General features: G+C 32.2%; 2 protein-coding genes across 14 annotated transcripts in view; both read right to left on the minus strand.

Annotated features, from left to right (window-relative positions):
* LOC123707010 (actin-binding Rho-activating protein-like) overlaps positions 1-2,065 on the minus strand; it is a 31,256-nt gene extending 29,191 nt beyond the window's left edge. For both annotated transcript variants that reach the window (XM_045656754.1, XM_045656753.1), the window contains exon 1: positions 1,914-2,065. In XM_045656754.1, the coding sequence (XP_045512710.1) occupies positions 1,914-1,970 (57 nt within the window). In that variant the 5' untranslated portion in view covers positions 1,971-2,065. The remainder of the gene's footprint in view (positions 1-1,913) is intronic.
* Positions 2,066-5,102: 3,037 nt separating this feature from the next.
* The window catches only part of LOC123707478 (protein unc-13 homolog A), a 56,211-nt gene continuing 39,438 nt past the window's right edge, over positions 5,103-21,875 (minus strand). For 7 of the 12 annotated variants that reach the window (XM_045657551.1, XM_045657555.1, XM_045657556.1 and 4 more), the window contains 18 exons: positions 17,572-17,750; positions 15,246-15,396; positions 14,181-14,339; positions 13,679-13,804; positions 12,863-13,030; positions 12,555-12,668; positions 12,081-12,248; positions 10,860-11,081; positions 10,439-10,605; positions 10,124-10,265; positions 9,732-9,863; positions 9,357-9,500; positions 8,819-9,038; positions 8,337-8,435; positions 7,888-8,050; positions 7,316-7,442; positions 6,856-6,921; positions 5,103-6,569 (listed from right to left, as the gene is read on the minus strand). In XM_045657551.1, the coding sequence (XP_045513507.1) occupies positions 6,396-6,569; positions 6,856-6,921; positions 7,316-7,442; positions 7,888-8,050; positions 8,337-8,435; positions 8,819-9,038; positions 9,357-9,500; positions 9,732-9,863; positions 10,124-10,265; positions 10,439-10,605; positions 10,860-11,081; positions 12,081-12,248; positions 12,555-12,668; positions 12,863-13,030; positions 13,679-13,804; positions 14,181-14,339; positions 15,246-15,396; positions 17,572-17,750 (2,721 nt within the window). In that variant the 3' untranslated portion in view covers positions 5,103-6,395. The remainder of the gene's footprint in view (positions 6,570-6,855; positions 6,922-7,315; positions 7,443-7,887; positions 8,051-8,336; positions 8,436-8,818; positions 9,039-9,356; positions 9,501-9,731; positions 9,864-10,123; positions 10,266-10,438; positions 10,606-10,859; positions 11,082-12,080; positions 12,249-12,554; positions 12,669-12,862; positions 13,031-13,678; positions 13,805-14,180; positions 14,340-15,245; positions 15,397-17,571; positions 17,751-21,875) is intronic. The other 5 variants (XM_045657562.1, XM_045657561.1, XM_045657559.1 and 2 more) reach the window with 1 other exon arrangement.

Below are 21,875 nucleotides of genomic sequence, written 5' to 3' on the forward strand. Positions count from 1 at the left end.
TTTTTTCGGATTAATACCTGCAGCTGTGTTTCATCATCGGACGTCGAGGCAGAATACGAAAGTCCACCCGTATCATCTCGACGTCCGCCAATCCACGACTGAGCGTTTTTCAAGGCAATTTTTGCCGCGAACCAGCTGCCCACTAAAGTATTTCCGAACCAATTCTACTTAGGGTCCTTCAAGAAAAGAGCGTACCGATACTTGAAAGGCCGGCAACGCACTCACGAGCCCTCTGGCATTGAGTGTCCATGGGCGGCGTTATCACATAACATTAGGTGAGCCTCCTGCCCATTTTCCCCTGTACTATAAACTCAATGTAGCTAAGAGAATAGTTGAATAAAAAAAAAAAAATAATAAATATTTAAAAAACAAAACAGAAAACGCGAATTGTCGAACCTCTGACCAAAGTGTAGTACAAGGGAACCAACATCTTCAGAATATAAACACTTGTTCGTTAATTTCAGTTGGGTCAAGGATTGACGCGAGCATTCTTGTTTTATGACGTTAGCCGCGGCCGAGGTTGAATTAGTACCCGAAATGTATAATTGAAATTCCTTTTCATCTTCCGTACGGCTGATTGAACCGGCAAAATAAGTACATTAAATAACATTATTTATAAAGAGGAATGCAAACTAAATAGTTTATGTAATCTATTCGTCTACTTCCAAAGGGAACCTAAATAAAAAAATATGTCCTCTGCCATATGTCATTGAATGAGTCGGTAACTTTTGTAGATACATTTCACCATTCTTACTATATAATTATACATAATATTTTAACAAAAAATCCTGAAGAAACAAGTTTAATAAACGCTTAACGACCTTCCCGCTTTTTAATAAAATTGACTGCTCGTTGAAGGTCCATTTGTATTACACTGAAAGTATTAAGACGTCATTTTCACAGTATGAAAGACGCAAAAGTCTAAAGTTTGACAGGCAATGCAGACCATGTTTAAAGTTTCAGAAATTAAAGGTAGAATATAATGCGATACACTATTTTGATGAAGAAAAACGAAAGACAAAACGTTTGCTCGCTTTTTTTCAATTACACTGTCACTTATAATAAAACGCCCGGTTCTCGCCTGTTCGCGAGAAGAATACAACACAATTTATTACACTGTACATATCAGTTATTAAGTAATCTATTTGATGTCTCCTATATGTTTCAATTCTTGTGTAGTAGTGCAGTATACTGTATGCTTATGCTTCACACACTAACACAAAACATATCAAGACTAGGTAAATCTAAAAATTCTAAGTTTCAATTCAACCATATTTTCGTAATAATGCCTCTTAATCAAAAGTTAATCAATTCTAAAATTGATACGTCATCATACCATACCGTCGAGTTAATTTTTTACTTTGATGTTGCGAACAGCTTAAAAGCCTGTCAACTTTATACAAACGTTTTAAGGTACTTTTGAAAATTAAAGTGACCAAGGGTTAATCGAACCGAACACGTAGGCTTTTGTACCTGCCTTCGTTCCTTCAGATGTATGTATCATTTAAAAAATAGTATGATTAAAACGTACGTACAAAGGGTAATATGAAAACTTCGCATTTCGCTCTTCAATTCAAATAGTGGGCTTAAAGTTTTTTCATAACTAGCGTTTAAAGATCACTCAATGTCCTAAAACTTGTTGAACTTTGTTGAAGTTCAACGCCCACAACGCAAACTATTCCATTTTAAAAAAGATTTAATTTTTACCATTAACTTTGGCAGCATTTCCTCGCTGATTGCAATTGGGAATGTCTAACAGGCGCCAACTTAGATTTTTAATTAACGTCTGTGCACTTGAACTCCAACCCCAGGAAAGTTGTTATTCAAAATAACCGTTTAACTTCTTAATTACTGTTACATCATTTTAATCTGTTTAATTTCTATTAAAACTTATACAATCAATGAAGCCTTACCCGCGCCCGGCGTTGTATTGAATCATCGCTAGGTATTGTTAGGAAATTTCCACTCATTTTCAAATCACAACACTACAAGACGTGTACACAGAGTAACGATGAATCTTGAAATGCTGCAGAGGGTTCATGAATGGATGACGTTTTTAAATAGCTCGCGTGACCTCGGTAGTGACGATGTAACGTAACGTAGGAGTGTCTACGTTCCAAGATTATTTAAATAGATTGTTTGATCATGTGTTGGAATTTCGTGAAAGGGCTTCATGAATCACAAGGAATGCTTTGAAAGGATCTGATCTGATATGAGTTCTGGATTGTTGTATGTTCCCATCAGTGGAAAAGGGAAACAACTGAATCAAACTAAATATTTTATGTATACTTTTAAACAGATTTACGTTCTGGACTGTAATTGCGCTTTTGTTTTTATGTAATAGGGGGCAACCGTGCAGGAGGGTAATCTGATGTTAAGTGATACCAGAAGGCTCGAAAGTGCGTTGCCGGTCTTTTAAGAATCGGTACGCTCTTGTAGGATCCTAAACACAATTAGTCGGACAAACTTCCAGTGGTCAGCTTGTTCTATAGAGTGGTGCACAGCAAAAACTGCCTTAAGAAACGCTCAGTTTTGAATCGACTGTCGTTGATGTGATACGGATGGTATTTTGTATTCTATCTTGACGTCCGATAATAAAGCTAAGCTGCACGTATTTAAACTTCTCTGAACACTCTCCACGGTAATCAGACGTTCATGTAGATGATGTAGCGGTAGAAGATGTAGAGAACCCAGATCTGTACGCAACGCCAAAGGATCAAGCCGCTTGGTTGTTATATAGTGTATTAAGATTTTGTGTTTTATTTTGATTTGATTTGATGTTCTAAATTTATGTATATCGATGGTAATCAGCCGGTAGCATTGATGAAGAAGGTAAGCTGAAATCACTCGCTTTCCAAATACCTATTTACTAGAATGTATGAAGGCAGATATCCTGTCAAAGCAACTGATTGGGCGCTGGAAATGGAAAGTATGAACAAAAAAACTGTTTTTTTATATACTTAGAAATGCAATATCGTACATCTCCCAACAGATCACTCTAATATAAACAATATTATGATTAACACTTTCTGGCACTTGACTACAGATCCTCAAATTTAGTCCAGAAATATATTTTCCCTAGATTTGTTTACATGCACACCTGTCCACAATTCAAGGAAAATAAAACCAAAACTTATATTTGAAATACGGATATTTATTTTTTTTCATAAAAATTCTAAATTCAATAATGTGTTTAAACATGTAACATTTACATATATGCGTTTTTACAAAGATATATGCAATGTTTAGTGATTTAATACTAGAATTGGAGCGTAACCGACTTACAAGATGCAGGGCATCATATTCCTAAAAATAATAATTACCAAGTATTGTCAATTGGCAAAGGTATTTGTTACAGCAATGATAATGAATGACACTGTGCGCTTTTTAACGAAATTTGAATCCTGATATAATATAGGCACTACAATTCCAATGCTATAGAACAGTGATTCTTAATACATTGATTATTTGGTTATAATTCCAACAAAAACCAATATAGAAAAATATAGTCGACTCGTTCCTTTTTACACCAAAAAGTAAGACGACTAGATCTTGCTACATTTGATTGCCGGTTGCGATTTCTCGTTTCATGTGAGTTGTACGTTGGATGGGAACTTATTAATGCTAATAAAATAATCTATTTGATAAACTCTAACCACTCATTTACTTTCACTACAGAAACTCCTAAATGTCCCAAGAAAACAATCGTCGAATTTCAAGGAAAAATAAATATGACTCACGCCGACTGCACTTCGTTTACATATGGATTTTACGATCAAACATAAAACATAATACATTTAAAGTAAAATAATCTTGGGACATTTAATCCATAAAGTAATTTACTAAATTAAGTATACGGAAGAATCAGATGTTCAACAAAATAAGAGATATCTGTGGCTAATCTAAAATATCTAATGTGCTGTAAAACAAATACGAAAATATGGAAATTAACTATTTTATTAGAAAGATTCAGTCGAATTTGAAGAAAACGGGTGATTTAATTAATAATATTTCTCATTCAACATTTCTATGGAACGATAAAGTCGAATTAAAATATCTAAAACAAAACATTAAAATTACCGGTAAATTTCCGAAAATGCCAATAGCAAGGTAGTTAAATTAGTAAAAATATATTATAATTAAATCATCAGTATCAGAAATACAAAAAATAGACTTGAATTAAAATCGCGTAAATATATTTTAAATATATTTTAGAGTTCTGGCCTAGACGACCACTTTCTCTATCTACAGATATGTAATCCATGATAAATACTATAATTATTTGAAAATCTAATTTTCGTGCCGGAATGAGGTGCTTTTATATATTTTCAATACCGCTTATACTATTTGGGAATATATAGGATTTAGTTCATAAAATTGTGGTATTACCTTTCTAAAGTAACGTCCCTTTCATACAGTTTATTTATAATACGATCGTATATATAATTTCTAAACATATTAAAGTACCTTTAAATTACATTAAAAAATTCAATGAAATTTGACTCGAAGTTACGTTAAAAATATTGTTTTTAAAGAGTTGCAGACAGAAGGTTCAAAGACATTAATTTTATGATGCAAAATACGATGTAAACTGGAATTCTGAAAATAATGTTTTAATTTCATATAAATCCAGATCAAAACTTGTTACAAAGATTTCGTATACAATTCGAGGTATTCACGTTTTAGCGGTAGTGAAAATATACATTTATAATATGTGTACCAAACACCGTGATTACAAACAACTGGACTGACAACGCAACACTAACAGAAAATATTTTGAGCACTGAATGTCTATTATACATTATAATTTAAACATTTTATACTATAATATATGGATAAACATGTCCAAGGGATAGTAAGCCTTTAAGCTGATAACTTAAGATTCAATTTGTATAAGCTCAATTAAGCCAATAGAAAGTTAAGGCGCTTACATCCCGGAGTCGGACAAATAAATTAGAACAAAATGTAACAACACTCACGAACTATGAAACAGGTTTTATAACACGACAGTTTAGATATAACAATATCACAATTTTCAATAATTTATACAAAAGGACGTGGGATTATTTAGATATTAAGGTCAAGCGTAAATAAATAGCGAGTAAGTGAACGCGTATTAACGTTTTTTTTATTTACATATAATTTGATCACATTACAATGAAATGAGAAGGCTATAACACACATTTCAATTAACATCTCAAACAGTTTTGAACATTCACCTAAAGGAACAATTCTAAATTTAAATTCACTCGAATACAAGCACTCTGAACAGGTTCAGTGATTTTAGACTTGCAATAGACTTTTTACTAAAGAAAACAGGAAACAAATCGATAACTCAAATAACGGCTATCAAACAAGTTCATTAAAAAACCACTAAAAATATTTACTGTTACATTATTTAATAGTATGACTTCAAAACGATTAACTTTAGTAAATCAATTTACTTATAATAATCTTTTAGAGGTTTGAACAGGTATTATCTTAATTTTACCATTATTTATCTTAATATTGTATTATAAAACTACTTTCATGTTTGCGCTTTAATCGAAAATGTTGATTATCAAACCGGTTGATTGTTTTTTTATAGTATGTATAATCTTTATTTGCAAGTGAAAAATCATTTAGCCTGTTAACATTTTCTCATCAGAAGCATCAACAAAAGAAATTCACATAAGGCCATATCATATTAACTGTACACGTATAACGATTAGATGATTAATTAGATAAATAATGTTGATTTATTATTTACGTAAGGATAAGGTATGCATTCATATTAACGACAGTTTGGTCCATAAACAGATTAGTACATTAATCGCTTGAGTCCATCGCAATTAGGTATCCAACAAAATATCTACAGCCTATAAAAATCTTATATTGCGATAGTAAAACGTCGCTATGGAAGAAACAATGAAATCTACAAGAATATCTGCTTTATACTTTTAGAAATTTTCTATAGCGAGAGTATTCGAGGAAAAATTTCGTCGAATACCTAAACGTCGATGGACAAAGCGCCCGGCCGCCTACGGTCAGTCTTTTTCGCTAATTTCACGAGTTTGTGCAAAATATTCCTACTAGTCGCGACAACTTAACACCGTAAATATTTACAAAAACGAATCTCTGCGAGATTGAATCGAACGTATTACGCCCCAGGTCATCCACCTTTTGACGAGGTATATTCTAACCCTGACTGATCTATCGCCGTCAGAATTAGCAGCTCGTTAAAAGATTCGTCCCTAGGCCTGACCAGTAACCGCCGGAGCGCCTCGTAGTCTCGAGATCATTGTCCACGTAGAAATCGTTCGATTTAAGGACTATTGATAACTTATCACAACCAGTATAACCAGTTGCCAATGATTGGAAGATCTGATCTATTCGCTACAGATCGCATCTCACGTTCACGTGGGCCCTGGAGTTCCTGTTGGTGCTTCAGCTCGCATTTCAGATTTGAGCTTTACAAATTCGCGAGCAACTTCGTCGCTGTGTCTCTGTGAGAGAATTCTAAGTATCGTCCATCCGGTCTCATCCATTTTGACTCGCGTGCCGAGAGGCAGCCAACACGCGCATGAGCCCTAAGGACAAATTTGAGGATTTAGTCAAAGGTAAAGCACAGTCAATAGAGGAACATCGAAAGAAGATATAGATACAAATAGCTCTACTAGAACTACCAAGAAGTTACAGAAGCCGTAGAGGTTACATCAATCTTCATCGCAGCCACATCGAAGGAAGTCAACTAAACAGGACAACATAGATATCTGCTAGTTACTACCAAGAGGTTGCACATTCATTAGAGAGGTTCTCCACAGAAATAACTAAAAATAAAAACACAGATGGAACATCCTGGACGTAGCCACTTACAGAGTCAGCCATTTGATTTTGCCGATCCGGCACTCGTGTTACCAATCGGTTAACATTTTCGTTTTTCTATGACAAAGATAATTTTAATTAAAATATCAGTTTCAGAATAAACACGTGAAATACATATTAGTTTTTTTAATAGAGCAAGTGGCAAACGGGCAGCAGGCTCACCTGATACCGTGGACACCTTTGAATGCAAGAGGGCTCGTGAATGAGTTGAAGCCCTTTTAAGAATTGCTACGTTTTTTTCTTGAAGGGCTCCAAGTCAAGGTTCGGAAATACTTTGGCTAATACTATCGCTAGTTTTATCAATTATAATTTTATAATTATCAATATTATACGTCCCTAGTAAATCCCTAAATAATATGATCATATTACCTAACAATTCGTAGTAGCATTATTAGAAAATCAACAAATAACAGCATAATCTCAGATTATATTATAATAGTGTAAACCTCACCTGTTCTGCAATATCGGCTAGACGCATGACGGCCACACCGACTAATCTATCCTCTCGTGCAAAGCAGTAATCCCGTACACATACATGTAGTTCAAAAAGCTCCAATTGTTCTGTTGCGCTCACCATACTAGTAATAAAATTTAACATTAAAAAGAATTTATCTTCCTGAGGTGAACTTGCTAAAACTTATAAATATTCAACATTTCTAAATTAAACAATAATAGTAAAAATATACAATACTTTATTGTTATAAGTGTCGGAACTTATTTTTATGCACTAAATGTGATAAGAATTAGAAATTATAGTTATTTTAGCGATATCAAAACGAGTTATTTTATGATTAAAATACGCTTTATGAAAAAAACATGGTTTTGTTTTTAGTATAGCTTTCATTGTAACATTCAGTTCATTGATTTGTTTAATACAGGTATATAAAACGCCTAGTTAATAACAAAATAAACAACAAAATTTGTAATCTAACAGTCACTAGCTTTTCATTATTCAGAGAGTCTACAAATGTTTAATATTTTAAATCTTAAATATAGAAGCCTAAGCAAAAGATAAACACTTACAAGTGAAAAGTTTCGTTGAACTTTGGACTCCAATTGTTACTTTTCGATTTGGTGGCGAATTTTCGCTTCTTATCGGCGAGATGAGGACCAATCAGATTGACCTCTATGAACGGACGGAACATACCACTTGCTATCACCCACTTTAAGTCATTTGCTGCCACAACTGCACAAAAACACAAGGGTATAAATATAATCAGAGATATAAATATTCATAATACACTGTGTGCATTTCAAAATTCTTTTTAAATTATCCACAAAGTTTTAATTAGACATGCAGTAGTAAAATGTAATGTGAAAATGCTATGAGTTTGAGACTGTTTTTATAAACAATTTTTTTATGCAGACGCAACAGCACTCACCAAATCACATTCAGCCCAGCATTTTTCACCTATAGATAACTCAATACTACTAAATATATTTTTTTGACCGTAACACAAAGTTCAACTAACCCTTAACAGTGATCTTGTGTTCACCAGTTGCTGGATGCGTGAACAGATCCACTTGAAGGGAAATTTCACCCACGCTACCCTCTTCTGCCACAGCGGCATCTAAGTCAAAATATTTACAATGTAAAGTACATAAAATAATTCCAGCTATAATAACAATACATTTATGTTTCAGGAGTTCGTTTCATCTCCTCCTTTACCGAATATTTTTATAACAAATATTTTTCTTTAAAACAATCTGTTTAGAAACTGAATAATGCTTTAGACAAAACAGAGTAATTAGACTGATGACTTTTGATAAAGGTTAGCGGGAGAGCGGTATATTTGTTAAGAGGTCCATACTGAGGAAGAGGCATCATATGAGCACGCATGTCTCATTTTTGGTCTCAAATTTTCAACCTATAAAATCTTAATTTTTAAGACAAGATTGTGATTTGTCTTTACATATTACGAATTAATTTTGAATTGAATACTTAAGAATATACCTTGATTTTGCTGACTCGTGACGAACGTTCTTATGAGTGTATCTGTAGTTTGCGTGTACAGACTTAAAGCATATCTTAACGATTGTAATTCTGGACTTTTCTCCAGGAACGTTTTCTTTAGACCATTCCCTCCAGCGTGGAAGTATTGTTTTATCGTATCCAACGCCGCATCCAGAACCGCACACTGCTTTGGTGTTAAGCTCTTTTCGGCTGACAAGTGCTGTACAAGATTTATTTTATAAGAAATTTAAAACTAACATTCCTGCGTTATCTATTGCTTAGTAAATAACCCCATGATAATTAAAAGTTAGCAACGAATAAATGCTTTAGTAACGATGGAAACGGACTGGTTTATTAATATGTGTTCTTGAGTATTCGCTAATCTCAGGAGTTGTACTTGTTCAAACCGAAACCTTCTGTGTGGATAGCCCTAGATAGATAGTGGATAGTGGATTTATTTAGGAAGGTTTAGACAACATATCACGTGGAACCACACAGCTGCTCGGCAATATACGTGTTTATGATCAACTATTGTTACCTCTTTGGATATATCCATGACGCCGGACAAGGCATGTTTAACATCCTGTTTGCCAACTGTACTCTTGAACAACTGCGTCATATCTTCGATCTTTGCGTTGGCTGCCAAGTTCTTTGCGTTGTTCGTCAAATTCTTCAGCATCATCTGTTGGATTGATATAATGTTGTTTGGGAAGTGATTTATTTGTAATTAATCATTTGATGAACGCGTGCTCGATGTATTTGTTGTTTTATTCTATATATTAATGTATAATTTACTTTGATGATGATTTATATGTAGTATTACTTTTCATTGCATTAAATGTATCTTAATTTCATAACTTGACTCTTTTATTTGATTTGTTTTTAAAGTTTTATAATAAGTCAAAATTTATACCGTTTTGTCCGTCATGGGCGGAAGAACGACCGTCTTCTCAAGAATCTTCATGACGATCTTCCATAGCTCCTTTAGCAACCGTTTCAGTACAGTCTTCTCACAAGATTCCGCATACATCGTCAGTGAACCATCCTAAAATATAAGTTTTTAGTATGTATAGAAATATACTATAATATTATACGATGACAACGAAGTCGAAAAAAAGCTATAAATATTTATATTATTTTACCACATATGAATGTTCAACAGATAACACGTAAATTAAGACATGGCTTACAAGTAAAATACCAGCTAATAATACCTTAAATTGATGTACCTGTATTTTTAGACTTTACTCGTGTCGCCTTAAGAGGGAATTACACACACATACCAGATTAAATCACATAAATTACCAATATGTCCATAAGAGGTCTAAGCACTTCATCAGCCTCATGATGAGCTGGCGGTTGCGGCTGTCCAGGAGCTGCACCTCCACCAACTTTCTGAAGTAATTCACCCAATTCCTTCACACTTGCTGTTATTCGCATCTCAAGGCTGTGGGGATAAAAAAATAATATCAAATTCAAATCATAGACGTCATCCATGTTTTTATACACGCCCAAACTTCTTCGTAAATATTCACGGTAAAGAATGATTACAGCTGTGTTTCACTGAAAATATGTTTTCATGCGTAATAATCTGAACAGTTTAATCAAATAATTATATACCTGATAGCAAACATAGAAGCCAGTTCATCCAGTGTACTATTCAAGCTTTGTTGCAAATCGTTGAGGATGTCTGCTGCATCTCGTTCCAATTTGTTCCCACCCATTGCTTCGAACATTTTCTCCAGTTGAACACGAAGTTGTTGTATGTTATTCATTAGGATACACGCCTGGAAATTTGCGGAAAATCTTGTCGTTTTGATCTAATATAGTTGTAAGTGTTTTAAAGGAATTGTAGTAGTTGTAGTTTTTACTTTTTAAATCAACCTTTTATGCCTCAAACCTAGTTGACATGAATGATAAGATAAACAAATTATTTCTTCAGTACGACATGAAGTCGTTTCGTCATAGCTAGATCAAACTAAAGTTATATATTTAAATTTTTTTATATATTTTTTACTTATGTAAAGATACATTTACATACCACTCTCTCTTCTTTCAAATGTTCTGGGAATTCTTTCTTCACGATATCAGCATACGCGACCAGCACCTTGACGATGGTCTTCGCAAACCTCTTCATATACCTTTTCCATATTTCAGGGTCTGGACACTCGAGCTTGGAAACCACGTCAAAGCATTGCGTGAGTTGAGTAAAAACGTCAACAACTGAATTACTGAAGAGTGCGTGCTCGCTCGATTTTTGGAACTGAAACCGCAATAAACTCCATGTCATTTGCATTTAATCACATTAAGTTTTTTTTAATCTCATTAAAATGAAAGAAAGAGCAGTGTTGGTTAAGTGGCTTCAGCATGCGACTGTCATCCCCTAGGTCGTAGATTCGACCTCGACTCTGTACTAATGGACTTTCTTTCTATGTGCGCATTTAACATTTGCTTGAACTGTGAACATCAGGAAGGAACCGGCTTGCCTTAGACGGCGACGGCGTCTGTCAGGCTCAGGAGGCTGCTATCACCTATTTGACTTAGATTGAAAAATGATCATGATTCAGAAATCTCAGGTTTTAACGCCAGTTGTTTTTTTTGATATGAAAGTGTGAGAACAAGCAAATATATTATCAGTTATGGCGGCCATATATGTATCACCGTGCAACATTTAATAGATAAATTAAAACACCCTTTACGTGTGATTGTTTAATAATGAGACACGTGTGGTACGTTACTATTTTCTTTATTATCATAGGGATTCTGTGAAAGTGATGACATGACAAGCTGATTTTTAGAACGTTGTCAAAGAATTAGAAATAATAATTTCAACAAGCGAAACCTTAACATGGAACCATCAAATATGCTTATGAATATTTGAGAGGGATAATATTATATACTATATATTTATAACTTATTATAGATATAGAAGTGCTTCTACCTTGAGTTTGTAAATTTGAGCCTAAAATATTGGTATGAAATAACTTATCACATGGGTTTTATGGAAACATTTTACCCTTGATGTAATATTTTATAAGCATTATGGCATTATTGACACAAAAATAAATCTACCTCCTTCATGAGGCAATAAGAGCTTGCAACGTCAACGCACAATAGTATTTAATTTAATAAAGGTATGGAACTTTATTTTGTTTTAAATAAGAAACAATCTTAAGTATTGGTTCAACGCCATAACTAAACAGCAGTCAGATCAGTTCTGATACTTAATCCATCTCCGTACAATAAAGTAGAAAGTACTAACCCCATCTCTTTTATCCCTATTGAATGCTCCCGTCAAATACTCAAGAGAGACATCATCATTCTCGTTCAGCCATTGCATGACAAATGGCTCGAACCAAGCAGGGTATTCTGGTACGGCACCACAATAAGGTGGGACATCTTTAACATACTCCGTGTACAGCCATTTCACCTGTAAAACGTATGTATATTGTTTTAGCAACACGAATTTGATATGAACTTTGACGTAAGAATCCTAACATTTTGATTCCACATACAATACTAACTAAAGTACTTTTATGTATTAATAAATGAAATTTCATTGAATACTTTTGTAAAAGATACAAATAGATTCGTATTTTTTCTATAAATTAATTCAAACGTCTTCGTAATTTGGCACACAGTAAGAAATACATATTAATTGAAATTGTTATAGTAAAATCGCTCATCAATGTCATTAAAAACACAACTTTACTAACCATAAAGAATACATTAATACCTTAAAATGTAAGTTCATGTAGGCGGAAGACTTGCAGAGCCGATGCTGTTCATGTTCTTCTAGAGCATACTTCATATCCACAGCGAATAAAGACCACATTGTAGCTGCTGATAGCTAAAAAATGTTAAAATATGACGTAATACGCATTCTAATACAAAGCCACATGACACATCATATCCAATATCTATCCACGATAGTAATTAGATTAAATTCAAACATAAAAATATTTTCTAAATTTGAAAAAGTTTTAAAGCACTTTATTTAAATCAAAATGTTTCTGATACCTAGTATGGTTTGTATTTATTTACCTGACCAATATTAAGCTCTTGAGGAAATTGATTTAAGACAGGCGCGTAACTATTTCTATCCTCTTCTATCACAGATATTATAAGTCCAATGAGTTTGTGCCAGAAGTCCACAGAGTCCAACTGTGGTCCATGATCGGAGGGATCCCTTTTCGCTTCGTTTGGGTCAACCTGAAAATGTAATAGACTCATGTTTCCTCTTTCAGGTTTATTTTTGATGAATAAATTCGCTTGTAATCTAGTGTAGTATAGGGAAATCTTGCGACGCCACGATAGGATCAGCAATCTTATTATTTTTAATCATGTACTGGTGCTGCAGCAACTTGAAGTAATTATAATAATAAAATATATATGTTTGTTTACCATGCTCACTGCCTTTATTAGTAGTAAGCATGATTAAATAGGTGCACGCACTAAACTTTATCGTTAGTATAACACGCAAATACCTTAGTACGTATCAAGGTCTGTCACGGTTGAAATAATAAATCGTATCGTAATCGTATTGTCTTTTATTAACATAGACATTTAAAGACATCTTTTTTTTACCGGATTTAACCGGTCGTCGTTAAAATTATGTAAAATAATTATAAATTTATAATAATACATAGTTTCAATCCGGTAAAAAAGTGTTTTCTTTAAATAAATATAATCTACATATTTTATAAAGAACTAGAAATTCTTACTGTATTATCAAAATAGACATGGAAATTAATATTTATGTATATAGTTTCGTGTGTTTACGCCGACGGCCTATTCAGCACATTTGAAACAAGTTTTATGTAATATATGGATCAACATTTTAAATTATATAAAACTTACTTGAAATTCTCTATTGAATAATTCATAGCAATTTTCAAAAAGAAATTGATAGGTTGATCTCAAGCACGCCTTTACACAGTCCTTCACAACTGTACTTGCTCTAGGTGGACTGCTAAGTTCTTGTACCTGATAAGAAATAGTTCTAGTTAAACTTATGAATACACCTAATTATTTTCATCATATAATTCTGAGATTTCACACACACCATACGCGAAGGCACGCCATCGAATATTTTTTTATTAAAATGAGTTCCTTATTAGTTATAATTAATTTACATTTCACAAATTAAGGGAATTACATAATGTTTGTAAAAGTTGTACGCTACACGACCACGACAACAATACATAATCTAAAAGCTAGAGTACGGATTTTAATTTCAACCACGATTCAAATTATTGTTTCCTAGAAATTTTATTGTTTTAGAAAGAAAGATTGCGTTTCCATTTTTAATATATACTGTATATAAATAGAATTTAGTTATTTAAATTAAATAAACACTTACCTTCATCCGAAAGAATGTAATGCTGGTCAAAAGATCCACAGTTGATTTGAGATCCATAAGTTTTTCCGCACTTGAAGCAGGAAAATTATTTCTGTACATAGAAAGGTCGATCCGTAGCGAATTGTGTAGTTGGTCGAGAAGTTTCACGAACTTTTCTTTCTATAATAGAAGTGGAATTATAAGAAAACACTTTGTTAAGATTAGGTCGTTGAGGATTATGAACATTTCAATTACTTCCAGTTCTTTGGTTGCAAACTCTTTGTTAAGAAATATCCCATTAGTGACCCATCAGATAACAATAGAAACCAAAACTTTTTCTTTACGAAGGCAGGTGTGTTGAGTTTTCTTTAGTTCTAACACTCCATCACGAAGAATAAAATCAAAAATATAAAATCCAGTTGAATAGTTGACATGATGAGTGTCTTTATAGAATGATACGAAAAATTTTACACATTTATCAAGAATACCAATTACTTTGTCTTCTAAATATACAACACAAGTTTTATGGATAAGATAAACCTAATTGGTAATAATACAATAAAACGGATTGCTTTTAATTGAGGAAGGGTCATTTGGGTTATCTTTGGATACATGACTGCGTTATGCGACCTCGTTACAGCCTTCGAGCAAAGGACTCAGGACAGAATTTATACCCGTAATTTATTTATTTGGTTGTAACGTGAAGTTGTATAGCCTACGTCGATAAATAGAATCAGTACTTCCCAAGAACACGTTCTACAAAAGAATTAGACTTTATAATAATACTAAAGATATGTTTTCTCGGCTTTGAAGAAGGGCAAAGTTTTTAATTGGACCCAGACAGCCTTTTTACGGAAATTTAAAAATTCTTTTACAAATTTGTGCAATTGTCAAATAGTAAAATAAACAGCTCAAATTATTTAATTAATATATTTAACAATATTTGCCATTATACTATTAGGTATAAACTACATACAGTACAACAAAAGTTGTTGCATTATTCTGTAATACTTTTTGGTATTAATTAGTAAGTCAATAATTTTTATTACTGTTTTTCTTAAGTCCTCCCTTTATGATAAGTCTTACCCCAAAGTTTGAAGCAGCGAATCTATCAGACGCTGAAACAGCAGATGAAGCAGTTGTATGAGCGTAGTATGCGTTGATGTTAGCTAACAGTGTTGACATAACAGCTGGAACTCCCGCGCATAAGTACTTCGTTGACAGACAGTGGAAATGCCTGAAAATTTAGTTAATTATTAAACTTAAATCTATCTTAACTATATATGTCGGAGCAATGGCGTTGGTGTCAGCTGCCATTGCCATTATATGTCACAGAGCTCACAAGTAAAGATCTTCTAAGTCTAATTAGTTTGAAACATTTAATACTTGCGGTTTATTCGATTTGCTAATAAAGTTACAAATTAACAGACTATGCGATACTCTATAGTAATTGTAATTTCATGGTCATTATTATTAATGTCGGAGTAATGGCGGCGGTACTATCAGCTGACATTGTAATTATAAGTTAATATCAAAATCAAATTTGCTCTATAGTAATTATTATAATTGAAAGTAAAGTAACTTTAAAGTTTTGAGACTTTGTTTAAAGTTTGCTATTGATATAGGCACTGTTAGGTGCCTCAGTTTGTTTGTGCGGTCGAATCAAACAGAAGCTAAACGGCTGATGCAAGGTCGTATCATATTGAGGAGTAGTTAGCAACAAAGTTCCATAAGAAACTCTCCATTGTTTTATTAGTGCAAGATGGGATTTGGCCTTATTTTTTTATTGACAACGGTGAACACAAAGATCCAAACGAATCTGTTATACAGTGATTATTAATATAGACATATTAACACTGTCACAAACCAACCAATTCGTTGTTATTTTTATACGTACAGGAGCGAATGTAAGGTATGCCCTTATGCTGTGTGAGAGTCTGTAAAATTATTATGTTATGTTTTAAATGTTTTTAATTGTCCTCATTACCCTTGCTTATTCCTGCAGGTTAGTTGTGTATTAACTTATAATATATTAACTGTTTTCTTTACTGTTTATTTAAATTAGCATAAAATTCATTGTATCAATAATTAGACTTCTTAGTGTATAATAATAATTAAATCTAAATAATATCTTCATTTACAGATTGTACTCGCTTGGTGGATATAACATATGAGTCATAACTTTTATTTTTTTAATATTCTTTTCTTCACTGGCCTGGTGTAGAAAGATTCAAAGAAAAAATATTAGGATACTCAGAAAATTACCCCCCATTTCTGATGCTTTTCCTAGTTCATTGTAAGACCTTCATTTTGTGTTGCCGTTTTAACGGCTATCAACATTTTTGATCGGGTTCCTACTTATCACTTCTTTCTACTGGAAATCCCCTAGCATATATAATGACTCTGCTGGAACAGTTTCTGAGAATGTTTATTTATATCTATATCTTTAATGTGTTGTACCCTCACTATATAAGCGCCGTGATAAATAATCAAATTTCATAGACATAAAAGTCTTTGGTGTACATGTTGTATTTGTCATAGTGTTCATGATTAATATATACACACCCATTGCTTATAAATAAGTCATACTTATGTTGTGTTAAGTACCCTAATAGTTTACTAGTGTTGCCTTGACGCCATAAATCACCGCTTTACAAGTTTTATTTCAAAGGCTTTTAAAGTGTTTATATATTTGACACTTATTTTGTTTGACTTAAAAAGTCCACCTTTAAATGACAACCATAAATTTAGAAGTTATAACTAAAATTTGTGCTTTCATGTTATTTCTTTTTTTTGAAGTATATTTTTTTTCAATATTTATTTGTTCATTGTAATTGTCATATATATATATATATATATATTTTTTTTTAAATAGATAGATTGTAACTTATATTGCAGAAAATTTATTATATATTAGTAATATCATAGACGAAAAGTTCTTTGTATTGAAATTAAATGATAACTTGTAGCTAAAATAATGGAATACTAACACATAAGTGTACGTTGTTTTGCTAATCATGTTTATTATTAAATATAATTAAAACATAATATAATAACATTTGTTTTTTATTTCTTTACCTAAAAATCTAAACAGGAATAAATATTATCTTTGTTATTTATAAAGAATAATTATGACATTAATGAATGGGTCTGCGAATCCCACCCCAATGTCATTGTAACACTTTTACATCCGCATGACGCCGGGTAAATTTAAATAATATAATTAACACAATTTGTTGCACTATCACACTAGGGTTTAATTAATTATTCACCTAATTTTTAATTGTTTCAAAATAATAACTACATAATAACGCATAGATAAAAATTGGGATCAAATATTGTGAATTTTCTTATTTTTTATTTATCTTATTTAACGTTGTTATCGTATATCAGTAGAGTTCAGGTAACTTACGTCATCGCTTGATAGATGGATTCAATGCCATATCTCATAGCAAATTCATCGACGATTTCCTCTGGATTTTCATTGAAGTAGATTTTCCATGCGTCATCTCCGCGAGCAGCTGGAAGTGTCACAGCTCCACCATTTTCTTCACACAGGTAGTGGAATAAGTTCTCATGCAGACATGTGTACTGGAAGACAAAATATATATTTAATTATGGAATTCTTTGTACTTCATACACTCTCATGGAGAATAAAGAATTTTTTAATTAAATCTATAAAAAAATCCATTTAAAAACATAGTGTTCAACCTTTTTCAAGTGAACTTTTACAGAAGATATATAAGAACAGAGTGGATTACCAACTTAACACAATTATTAACATTGACAGTAGTCCACACAGTAGAAATTTTATCGAAGCGTCATTCACTAACAACGACAAAATATTTAAAAAAATATAATCAATTTTTCAAACAACACGCTTGTATTCCCAATCCAAATTTTCTATACGAATATAAATAACTCAAATATAAAAGTTAAACAATCTGCGTATTGAACTTGTCATAACTCGGGGCAACGATTCCAATTTGGAGTCATAACAAAGCGGAATTCATTTGGGAAATCTGTGTGGTTCGGACATAAATTGATTTCACTTTCAGAAGGTATGTGATTTCTGGATAACACACGCTTTTCAAAAGCTTAATATTATGCATGAGAGGCGAAGGTACAAAGTTTTCCTATAGCTGGGCTTCGATCATTTTTAGACGTAATCTTAATATGTATGAAGATATATGGATGGAAAGACACATATACGTTCATAATTCCCACAATTTATCACAAATGATCAATGAGAATAATATTTGTTTCTCTTGCAGAATTTAAACCAGTTTTATAACCAATAAGTTTTAAGGATTTCCAAAAGTATAATAGCAATATGTACTTTGATGTTTAATCTCTGGAATGTAGACGTAAACAATACGACCTGATGTTTTTACACGCTATTTGGAACGGTTTAACTGACTGCCCTGACATGACGCTTTTACTATTTCACATCCCTTCTTCATACAATATGGGTAAACCTAACTATTTAAAATTCCTCTGTCTAATGTAAACTATTTACGTAACACAGTGATGTATTATTTACCTTCAGATTATAACACAAATTATAAGCAAATAGATAAATTTAAAGAACTCTGGTATCTTTTATTAGATACTAGCGGACCCCACAGACTTCGTTCTGTCAAAAGGATTTGAAATGTGGCAGTGTTTTGTTCTAAAAGTGACAAATATTTAAAAATTGTGTGCCTCATTGACATATTTTCCTATTAGTATGTATTAAAATAATTTTGCTCAGATAGGGATATTAAATTAATAATTCAAAACTTAGATCCTTTTTTAACGCGATGTGTTTGATAGATGTAATGAAGTGAAAACATATGCATTTTATGTCGCATGCCGAAATTAAAAGAAAAGAAATAATATCGCGAAGCCAACCAAATTAAAAATCAGTACTAATGATCTATAGCTCTCACATTTTTTGACTATTCAATTTGGTCGGGTTCGCGATATTATCACTTATTGTGTTTCGGAACGCAACATTGCTTAAACAACAGTGAGTGCTTGCAATTTAATACGAACTTTATTGAATAGCAATACAGTTCAAATTGACTCTACATTTTATTTACAAAACGTTTGTATGGGAAAAAGAAAAGGGCTGTTTTAGGGTTTTCCCGGAAATTATTCGAATTTTTCTCGCCGTAAAAACCATCCTTAGACTTCAACGAATATTTAAAAAAAGGATTGGTACAATTGTTCCAGGCGTTGTAGAGTTATGCGCTTACCAACACATTTTGCGATTCATTTTTATATTATAGATAATGAGTTTGTTATTCCTGTGTTATATTAAATAGAATACATATAATAATAAATGCATCTTACAATACATATATATTATTACCTCTAATTGTTAACGGTGTTATATATTTTGACTTTTTTATATAATGAAATTGTTTAGATATTGTATAATAAGTAGCTATAGAAATACTTATAAGCAAATAAATAAACCTCTAAACATTTTATTTTTAGAAAAAATAGAATTGATCGGATTTTTCAAACTGTATTTATAATATCTTTCATTCCGACTACATAATAAAACTTATGAAAACCATATTGCATATATCAAAGCTTATTTAAGTATTTTACAGCGAGAATATTTATGTATTTAACGTATTGAGTTTAAACTGGGTGAGCCTAAGTGAACTATCTTATTAGTTAAAGGGTCGTCTTTGTTGGAATATACAAGAAATCGTTTAACCATGAAGCCCGTGTAAGCCGATAAGTAATCTTAACTGGTAACTAAATCCAATTTACATGCTACATGGATCAAAGAAATAAAACTTAAACGTAATATAATCTTGTAATATAAGAGACTATTTTGCGGAGACATAAGTACGCGAATGTGATCCGATGCGGCAACATATTATTTTCGCGCGCGAATCGAACTTCACTATCTTAGTAACTGGTTTAGGTTGTAATAGGTTCTTCCTGAATTTCCATCAGTACTGTCGACTGGCAAAAAAGTTGATAGCCATCTTGTTGACCACGCCGCGTGCATTTGTTTCACGTTTGCATTCCTAGGACCCATAGTCGAAATCAAAGTCAAAATAACTTTATTCATATAGGTAAACCAGTTCACTTAGGAACGTCAGAAAATAAGGTAAATTAAATTTAAATTTACATTTAGTACATCGCCCATTTAGCGCCACTCTTTAATATAGGAATTAATATTTTTTAAAATTATTTAAATAATAATCTTTAAAGTAATAGAACTCGTATATTAAATATATAAAAGATTCGTCTAAAATCACTCATAGGCGTATTCACGTATTAGCGTGACAATTTTAATTCAAATAAAACATTTGATGAGGATGATTCAAAGGCTCAGTGTAGTACTGTCTCCTACTACTTAGAGGAAACAATAATTTCACCCCACAGCCTGAAGAAACATAAAAATTTTTTTTTTTTTACTATAATCCACTACTGGCAATCGTACATGTGTTTATACCTGTTATAGTTTTTTAATCTACGTGAACAGTATATATATAAATCTAAGTAGATTTGTCTTAAACCAAAAAAGCCTAAACACCTTCACCAACACCGCTATTAAATTTGTCTAAATTTGTCCAAACGACAAAAACTTGACCCGTAATTAAGAAACGATTAAACTCATCAATCGTCAATCAGAAATTTATCGCCACGATTCATCGTATCAGCAATAATGGCGATCATTTTTCAATATTCTATCTTTTTCGCAAACAAAAGCTATGTGCGCAAATACGCTGAGCAAGGTTCTTTTGTTCGGGTTAATAATGAAAATAATAGTAATTGCTTTGTTGGAATTTTCCTCATATACAAATATATATATTAGTATAGAATTCATAAAATATACCACCAGTGCTAACCCTTAGCACGAAATTAAGTAAAAACTTCGCAGAAGGAGTAGAGTACGTGAAGAACTGTTTTATAAGTAGGCTTAAGGCAACAATAACTCAGAATATGGTCCGGAGGAAAGTAACAAACATCGGGTATGGAAGGCAAGAAAGAAATGTCTATTTAAAGACATGCGCAAATATCTGATCCTACATTGTAAAAATAATCTGGTATAAAGTCGCTTCTTCATCTGTACTCTGTGATCGTTTCAAAAACAATATTTCTTCTTATCAATATAATAATATATATAACAACATAAACGTTCTATTAAAATGTTATAAATTAAAAAAATCCATTTCTTTAAAAATAAACTGACGACTTTACAAATAATTGGGCAGCTCCGAAGGTTTGTCTTGTTCTATTGAGTTAGAAAATGGTATTACAAATCTGTAAAAGGGATTCATTAGGAGAAATCTAATTTAACTAACAGTATTTGATATAAATTAGAATTTCTAAATAGTATTTCAAAACAAAAATGATATGCTTAAAAATAAAAGTGTTTAGAATAAATACAATTGCTATGTCTGTATCTGTATCTCTAGTCGTGGCCGAACCGACCTGAAAGACTCATAATTTATTAATCCATATTTAAGAAAATTTTGCTATAGACAAAATTAATTTTTCAATTTTTTAAAATGTTAAAGCACCATTTATACATTTTGTTTTGCATATCGTTCCATATTGACTGGTTTAATTTTTTTATCGAATACTTTATTACTGAGCCTTGAGTAATAAAGCCATAGCAGTAACAATTTAGCTACACAGTTTTAAGACATCACCTCGCCATAATTTTTTATAAATTTCCCTCTTTTTATAGCCAAAATTTGC

This window comes from Pieris brassicae, chromosome 3 (genome assembly GCF_905147105.1).
Source record: "Pieris brassicae chromosome 3, ilPieBrab1.1, whole genome shotgun sequence".
In the NCBI taxonomy this organism is placed as follows: Eukaryota; Metazoa; Arthropoda; class Insecta; order Lepidoptera; family Pieridae; genus Pieris; species Pieris brassicae.